Raw genomic sequence first — 8,985 nt, forward strand, 5'->3', positions numbered from 1 at the left:
GCACGGGTTGGTCTGAAGATGATGAAGGAGCAGCACTATGAAAGCTGTGATTTTAATTAAACCTATTAGACCATAACCTGGTGGCATGTGACTTCTGATTTTGTTCAAACAGTACAGCATTTTGACTCTTCCCCCACCATATTGTTCTAACAGCCCATTTTTCCATGGGGCACAGTAGAGTACTGGGTTTAACAGTATAAGCTCCTGTTTACACACAATAATATCACTGGACAGTACTGGAAGCACTCATTATTAGAAGTAATACAGCCACATTATTGTTTTTGTATCTTGTTGCTTTTAGAGAAACACATGAGGTCAGTTTATTGCTTATGAATTGGATGCCTTTTAATTGACAGCTTGCCATGAGACATTACTTAAAAAAACCATTGATCTACCAACAAAATATTGATTGCAACACAAGGAAATATCCATGATCATATATTATTTCTTTCTAACTTTACTACACACTGATAAATAGTACCAGTCGGTGTTCATTTCGAATGAGGAGTGGGAGGGGTGGAATATATAATGCATATTAAAAAGGCATGTATAATAATAATTTCTCATTTTAATTTAAGGCAATTTTAGGAGATAATAAAACAAATTTGTTACAATTAATTACATCACAAAACACAGTTGGGATTAAATATGTTTGAAAGATTAGTCATCCAGGGTCCAAAGCCTTTTATGTGGAAACTTGTGCGTAAAAAACCCATCGTTGGTGACACATGGAAGTAATGAAGGAGTGCTTCAGGAGGTGTAGACTGATATTACTCAGAACGGTGCATCCGCTTCTGAGCACTGCATCAACAGAAACATTATCACTGATTAATACCATACAGCCGGCAAGCAGATTTGTACAAATTCAATTATCAACAGATTGCTAGGAATTAATTTGTTTCTAAAATAATACCCCTTACCATCCTAATACACACACACACAAAATCCATCTCTCTGTAGACTGCACTCTTCAACTTCATGTATTCATCAAGGTAGAGGACATCAGCAATACTTTGTCCTTTCAATTCGGCCACCCAGTCATGACCAGTACCGAGTGCAAATGGGTAAATGGGATCTGAGCATCTACACTGCAGCTGGAATCACAAAGACATCACGTCTAACTGGCAACCTTTATCATTTGTGTGACTTAATTCACAAGCACAATTTCATCATTTAAGAAACACTTGGATAGGTACATGGATGGGACAGGTATGGAGGGATATGGACCAAATGTAGGCAATGGGTCTAGATTAATTGTCAAACCTGGGCAGCATGGACAATGGGGCAGAGGGGCCTGTTTCCATGCTGTAAATCCCTATGACTCTAGAATTCCAAATAGCACAGAATCAGACACAAACGTCCTCCCAGGCAGCAGCCGAGGAGCAGGAGAATCATTGTTTCGAGCATACGCTCTTCATCAAGAATGAGGCTTGTGGGCCCAGGGGGCTGAAAGATTAATGGTAGGGGCTGGGGGTGTGGTCTGGGGGCAAGGTAGATGAAGGTGGGGGAGAAGGTGATAGGTCAGAGAGGAGGGTGGAGCAGATAGGTGGGAAGGAAAATGGACAGGTAGGACAGGTCAAGAGGGCAGTGCCGAGTTGGAAGGTTGGATCTGGTTAAAAAATCACTATTTGGAAGCACTATCTTTCGGAGTGCTGCTCCTTCATCAGGTGGTTGTGGAGCAGGACAAGAGAGAGAATTTATAGCAAAGTGTTACAGTGTCACTGAGCTAAAGTTTATTGAATATATCATTACATTTGTGAGAAGATTTGTAGCTCAGGTGCTCGTTGTTGTGGTTCTGTTCGCCGAGCTGGGTTGTGTTGCAGATGTTTCGTCCCCTGTCTAGGTGACATCCTCAGTGCTTGGGAGCCTCCTGTGAAGCGCTTCTGTGATCTTTCCTCCGGCATTTATAGTTATTTGTATCTGCCGCTTCCGGTTGTCAGTTCCAGCTGTCCACTGCAGTGGCCGATATATTGGGTCCAGGTCGATGTGTTTGTTGATTGAATCAATGGATGAGTGCCATGCCTCTAGGAATTCCCTGGCTGTTCTCTGTTTGGCTTGACCTATAATAGTAGTGTTGTCCCAGTCGAACTCATGTTGCTTGTCATCTGCGTGTGTGGCTACTAAGGATGGCTGGTCGTGTCGTTTCGTGGCTAGTTGGTGTTCATGGATACGGATCGTTAGCTGTCTTCCTGTTTGTCTGCACAAAACACTACATAGGACAAAACAGGAAGACAGCTAACGATCCGTATCCATGAACACCAACTAGCCACGAAACGACACGACCAGCCATCCTTAGTAGCCACACACGCAGATGACAAGCAACATGAGTTCGACTGGGACAACACTACTATTATAGGACAAGCCAAACAGAGAACAGCCAGGGAATTCCTAGAGGCATGGCACTCATCCACAGATTCTATCAACAAACACATCGACCTGGACCCAATATACCGGCCACTGCAGCGGACAGCTAGAACTGACAACCGGAAGTGGCAGAGACAAACTACTATAAATGCCAGAGGAAATAACACAGAAGCGCTTCACAGTAGGTTCCAAGCACTGAGGATGTCACCTAGACAGGGGACGAAATGTCTGCAACACAAAATCCCAACTCGGCAAACAGAACCACAACAATACATCATTACAACTCAGTGACACTGTAACCCTTTGGCTATAAATTCTGTCTCTCCTGGACCTGTTCCACAACCACCTGATAAAGATGCAGTGCTCCGAAAGCTAGTGCTTCCAAATAGACCTTTTGGACTATAACCTGGTGTTGCGTGATTTTTAACTTTGTCCACCCCAGTCCAACATTGGCACCTCCACATCATGACTGGATCTGGGACAAGGTGGTGGTGGTGCTGAAATCCACATTGGTCCCATGTGGTTGGAGGGTCCCAAGGCAGAAGAGGAGTTCTTCCTCCAGACGTCGGGTGGTGGGGGTTTAGCAATGGAGGTGGCCCAGGACCTGCATGATGCACATCCTTTTCCAGCACACACATTTGACTGATCTCCAGCAACTGTAGTCCTCATTTTCTCACAGATCTCCTTCCAGCCAAGTGTGTCCAATCGCTGAAGAATTTCTCCATTACTAGGGTAACCACGTGACCTCACTGAGGTTACCCCTTGTGTTCCATTGGCAACAAAGCTGAAGGCACCCAGCAATGAGTACAAACAGCAGACACATGCTCAAATGGTGGGATGGTTCACCAGCTCCCAGAACCCCAAGACCCACGTGTGCAGCTGAATACTCCCTTGACCCCCTCAGGGAAGACCCACCAGTCAAAAGGTTAGGACACAGACTGAAATTTGTTTGTTTTGTTGTCCAAAAGGATTGAGAACCAGACTAAAGTTTGCCCATGTTAAAAATTTCTTCATTACACAAGCCACAGAAGGTAAAGCTCTGAAGATAACGAACAGGCCGGATGAATTGCAAGACAACGCTGTGTTAAGAATTAAACTCTGCTTTCTGAATTGAGCAGTAGTGGTACACATAGATTCTCCCACATTACTGGAAACAGGAGATTAACTAACTAACAGTTTTGGAAGAATCTAAAACCAAACATGCCAAACCAATACAAGGTCAGTTTGGTACGCAAAATGCAAGGAAGATGTGCAAACACTGATGGCAGAATATGGAACAACCAGAAATTTAGTATCAAGAGATGAAGACTGGGATAAACTCAAAACCTATTACCCTGGAAGGAGGCAGGGTGAATGGTACGGACAAGAATATTTCTGCACACTGAATAGTTGGAAGAGGTCAAATTAAGTTTACGAGTGGTCATGAGGAAACCCTTCAGACAGAAAGCCAGCACCACTTCAAATGCAACATCCAAGTAAAGCTTGGATGTACTTAATGAGCATCTAACTAATATACATTTCAAATGACTCCCTTACACATTATTGTAGATTTTAACATGAACTGTAACCCCAATGCCCTGGATTGCTTTATTGCAGATGAACAATGTATGAAGGAAATGTAGAAATTTAACCATTTTAATAACTAAAAGTAGGAATCTAAAACACAGGGACAGAGTCTCAGGATAAGACACTAGTGAAGTAATTTCTCCAAAAGGGTAGAGAATTCGACAGATTCGCAATTTGAGAGGGTTTTAAATGTGCCATTATTCATACTTAAGGATGGTATAGAATGTTTTTTGGTCTCTTGGGATTTATGGGAAGTGGGTGGGCAATGTAGTTGAAACTCAAGATCAGCCATGGTCATAGTGATGGGAGAGCAGACCATGTGTTCTACCTGTGCTCGATTCTTCTGAAAAACTTACTGACTTCACCAAATTACTTTGCTTGTGTAGGAGAAGGCAGCTGCTAAAGAAACCATGCAGAAAGCGAGTTGAAAGACACGGGTTGTAAACAGGTTTGATCTCGCATGCACTCACTGATTCTAGGCTTTACAATCACTACTCCACCCCAGCATGAAACAGCCAGTGTTTTACAAAATAACACGGGTGGCACGGTGGCTTAGTGGTTAGCACCACTGCCTCACAGTGCCAAGGACCCTGGTTCGATTCCCACCTTGGGCGACTATCTGTGAGGAGCTTGCATGTTCTCCCCGTGTCTGCGCAGGTTTCCCCCGGGTACTCTGGTTTCCTCCCACAGTCCAAAGATGTGCAGGTCAGGTGAACTGGCCATGGGCAATTGCCCATATTGTTTAGGGAAGTGTAGGTTAGGAGCATTAGTCAGGGGTAAATGTAGAGTAACAAGGGAATGGATCTGGGTGGGACACTGTACGGAAGATCGGTACGGAGTGGTTGGGCCGAAGGGCCTGTTTCCACACTGCAGGGATTCTATGTTCTGAAAATACTCTGGAGATAAGAGGACATCAGTTGTGTCAATGGCTCCTCAATTCTGCTTTTATTCCTGCAGCCTCTTCCGTTCTAAAATCATGAATGCTTCTCATGATGCACTATCCAGTGTAAGTTGATGCAAGCTTCACCATCTTCTTTCTCAAATTCACACACGTGCAGTCTGAAGCTGACTCTTTTACAACAACAGCATAACTCCCAAAGGCAACCCAGGCTGGCCATAGAGTTTAGCGTCTAACCCAAAATTGTTTGCATAAACAGTGGGACTTACTTGTGCTTGATCAGCCGACATCCCTGAATGATCTGTGCACTTTCATTCGTGAAGTGACAGGCAAACAAGAGCCAATTCCTGGGCTGGACCTTGTATGCAAACCGCATGAACAGCAGAGAGTAGCAACACAATGCTGCAGGAGAGAATACAGACAGGTCATTTCGTACGAAGGTTGGTCAACACATAAAAAGGCGCCACAATGATCAAGGTTAGACCAAACCGCAACAAGCAAATGCAATACCCTTATTTGTTTACATCGCACAGAACAAAGCTTAAGATAGACGGCCAGGTGATTTTGAAGTTATTTAAAGTCAGTGCAACTTGTAAAAGTAGTAGACAGATGATTAAAATATTAGCTCATTGTGAAATGCAAAAGGTGCATCATCCTGCTCAAACATTGTTCAATAACATCCTGAGTACAAGAAAACATGTGGACCAGAGAATTGTTATCAACAGCCACACACTCAGTGTATGGAGTATAGGAGTTGGGAGGACATGTCATGTTTGTACAGGACATTGGCGAGGCCACTTTTAGAACACTGCATTCAATCTGGTCTCCTTGCTATGAAAAAGAGGTTGTTAACTTGAAAGGATTCAGAAAGGATTTATAGAGTCATAGCATGGAAACAGACCCTTCCGTCCAACTCGTCCATGCCTACCAGATATCCCAACGTAATCTAGTCCCATCTGCCTTGGGATTGGAGGGTTTGGGCTATAGGGAGAGGCTGAGTAGGCTAGGGCTGCTTTCCTTGGAGTGTCGGAAGCTGAGGGGGGACCTTATAGAGGCTTATAAAATCATGAGGGGCATGGATAGGATGAATAGACAAGGACTTCTTCCCAGGGTATGGAAGTCCAAAACTGGATGGCACAGATTTAAGGTGAGGGGGGAAAGATTTAGAAGGGATCTGAGGGGTAACTTCGTCACACAGAGGGTGGTGCGTGCATGGAACGAGCTGCCAGAAGAACTGGTGGCAGCTGGTACAAAGACAACATTTAAAAGGCATCTGGATGAATACATGAAAAGGAAGGGCCTAAAAGGGATGTGAGCCAAATGGGACTAGATTAATTTAGGATATCTTGCTGGCACAGACGAGTTCGACCGAAGGGTCTGCTTCTGTGTACAGCTCTATGACTCTACCCAGGATTCAACTTCAAAAGTTAAGAAGTGTGGAATAGAGAAATACAAGTAATTTGGAAGGAAAATTCCATCGGTGTACAAAGAAACTGTACACAGAAAGCGTCAGACATTTTCATATAAACCCATGGGAGGCATTCACACACAAGTGGGATCTTAGCCTTAGTTCCAGAAAACTGCCAGTGATTACTGAATTAGAAAAATGTGGAAACTGCAGGGAAAAAAAAATCTTAGAGTGGAGTAACACTCCTAAGAGGTACAGAAAAATTCCAAAAAGGTTTATGTTCAAAACTAATAACAATGCTTTAACAAATATCCTCATCAATAGTTACCAAGATGAATTGCTGCTAATTGGATAAATGAAATAATAATTGGTTAAAAAATGGCTTTTTTGCAAATTTGATTTGATTGTCCCACACGATAGTTTTGCAAAATAGCCGTCTTCCTTTACCTCTAAGCTCATAGCAAAATAAGACAATGATCATAGGATCACAGCATTGTTACAATACAGAAGGCCATTTGATCCATCACATCAGTGCTGGTTCTCCCAATTCACCCACTGCAATGAGTTCCGGGCTCCCCACTTCTCTCTGGTTGGTAATATTTCTCAGCTCACTTCTAACCCTTCCACCAACCAGTATCTGCAGCTTGATCCAAGGCCATAAACAAAAATAACCCACATACCACATGTGCAATCTGGCTACTGATAGATAGGGAATAAACAAACTTGTCAAATATTACACTCAGCTCAGTAATGACAAAGATGAGTGTATCAGTCGAAATTAAAGGTATCTAAAGAGCAGTAAACCTCTTGGGCACGCAGCCTATAAGATTCCAACTCATTGATGATGAATCAAATAAAATCACTCATTTTAAAGGGGTGTAGAGAACTGAAGTGCATCTAAAGTACTAATGCGGTTTAATATGGGTAACGTGGATGGAGAAAACGCATGAGGGACAATCTTTCCAGTGAGTTATTACATTATTCCCAGTGTGTCACAAAAGAACAATTTACTTTCAACTGATTTGAAATAAAACACATCTACAAGATACTGAAGAGAAGTATTTAATGGCAACCATTTACTTACCCTGAGCTAGTGTTTGACAGGCTGTTGTGACACAGTGGTAGTGTACCTACTTTTTGGCCAGAAGGTCTGAATGAGTCCCACTAGCCCGGGATGGACAATAACATGTCCCATTATGTTGAATAAAAATATTTTAAAACGATACTGACACATCTAGGAACCTGCATGTGTACAGAAATACTTGATTACCAAGGGAACACTGGCAGGTCAATAGATTTACATGCTTTGTCCAAGACTTCTCAAGGAAGCAAAGTCACCATGGAGTGGGAGCAAAGCAGTGCCACTTCCTCAGGAAAAAAAATCAGCAAAAAATAAAACGGATCAATTTTCCCACTCCATCGGGTCATCATTGAGTGTGGCTCTGGTAGAGAGATGGCCTCAAATCTTAGCTCCCTGCAGGGAAACCCTAAGAGATCATAAAGTGGTTGGTAGACCATTTGTAGGTTTAGAAATTGCTACATTTCTGAATATCCTGTTTTAGTTGATGCGTACAAGTTTAAAAGACCAAGTCTTGGATAGTCCCCTTGGAACCATCGAACCATTATTAATGAAGGTACTAGTATGTTCTGCCCTTTGTCCTTCCAATGTTCCTAAATGGACACTACTGCAGATTGTGAATTCATCACCTTCAAATAAATAGCTGGCCAAATGAGATTTACCAGAGATTCAGAGTGGCATTATTTGCTCACTGCAACAGCACACAAAGCTTTAAGCTGCCTTGACTTACCAAATGTCATCCTGCCACTAATAATCTCTGGAGTTTTCTTCATATCATTGAAAGCAGCGATGGGCAGCCCCCAGTTAGCAACAGGGCCCCAAAAATGCTATGAAATGGGAAGAAAGTAAAAAGGAGAGTCAAACTTAAATGAGAGCTTTCTTTAGTTTCACAATTAGAAAAAGCTAAAGTTCATTAATAGACTTGCACTTCTTTGAAGCAAAGCAACATCTTTTACAACTCTAGATTCTCACCCTTTCACAGAAAAGCAGAAAGACAGACAGTATGCTAGCCCAACAGATTTTGCTGTTAGTTGTTTATATAAAGCAGGCGAAAGCCCTCAGGTTCATATGCATGATGGTGGGAAGAGAGGGCAGTGCAACTTGTTGTAAGGCAGGATATGGGTGGAAGAGATTCAGGGGTAAGATTACGGAAGGTGAAACAGCAATCGGTATAGACCTGGAACAGTCAGATCTAAGGTTAACAGTGGCATGGGTGAAGGAAGAACTGATTTACTTTGCTGACGGTTCTGTATGAATTTACCAAAATTACAGCTGGTTCATATCGGAGTAAAATCTGGAAGCACCACATCACACAAAAAGGTCATCTGAACTGTTGCCTGCCGATGACGGATCAAACATTGCTCCCAACGCTCCAATCATTTTTGTTTGGAGATATTAAAAGATTTGGGACTAATCCATTAGAATGGGGTCAAGGGGCAGATTGAACTGGTGCAACCAGAATGCAGAATCCCCTCCTGTGGTTTCTCTTGAATCCATAGCTCAGTACCCAGACGTCGAGACTGTGAGGCGCCGTACCCATTCATTAGTTGCTGAATTGCCAGCGAGTTCATTCACCTCACAAAACACAGCCACTGTTGACCAACAAAACACCGCTGCACGTGAGGATCAAGCAAACTGCAACTTCAATACACTTGCTTGTCATCACGCTAT

At 42.9% G+C, this 8,985-nt stretch overlaps 1 protein-coding gene across 1 annotated transcript; it reads right to left on the bottom strand.

Moving 5' to 3' along the window:
* Positions 1-323: 323 nt before the first annotated feature.
* Positions 324-8,141, bottom strand: mpc1 (mitochondrial pyruvate carrier 1). The gene is made up of 3 exons (XM_043696624.1): positions 8,045-8,141; positions 5,098-5,230; positions 324-801 (listed from the first exon to the last, which is right to left on the bottom strand). Exons 1-3 carry the CDS (start codon positions 8,085-8,087, stop codon positions 771-773), a joined length of 207 nt encoding a protein of 68 aa, XP_043552559.1. The 5' UTR covers positions 8,088-8,141; the 3' UTR covers positions 324-770.
* Between the last annotated feature and the right edge of the window lie 844 nt (positions 8,142-8,985).

The sequence above is a fragment of the Chiloscyllium plagiosum genome, chromosome 9, assembly GCF_004010195.1.
Source record: "Chiloscyllium plagiosum isolate BGI_BamShark_2017 chromosome 9, ASM401019v2, whole genome shotgun sequence".
Taxonomy (NCBI): domain Eukaryota; kingdom Metazoa; phylum Chordata; class Chondrichthyes; order Orectolobiformes; family Hemiscylliidae; genus Chiloscyllium; species Chiloscyllium plagiosum.

What these genes read in the sequence shown, in the direction of transcription:
- mpc1 (XM_043696624.1), bottom strand. Translation starts at nt 8,087, where the DNA reads ATGAAGAAAACTCCAGAGATTATTAGTGGCAGGATGACATTTG. An exon ending in TAGTGGCAGGATGACATTTG is followed by an intron (nt 5,231 to 8,044) that starts GTAAGTCAAGGC and finishes TCTCTCCTGCAG; the next exon opens with CATTGTGTTGCTACTCTCTG. An exon ending in TGTCGGCTGATCAAGCACAA is followed by an intron (nt 802 to 5,097) that starts GTAAGTCCCACT and finishes CTGTTGATGCAG; the next exon opens with TGCTCAGAAGCGGATGCACC.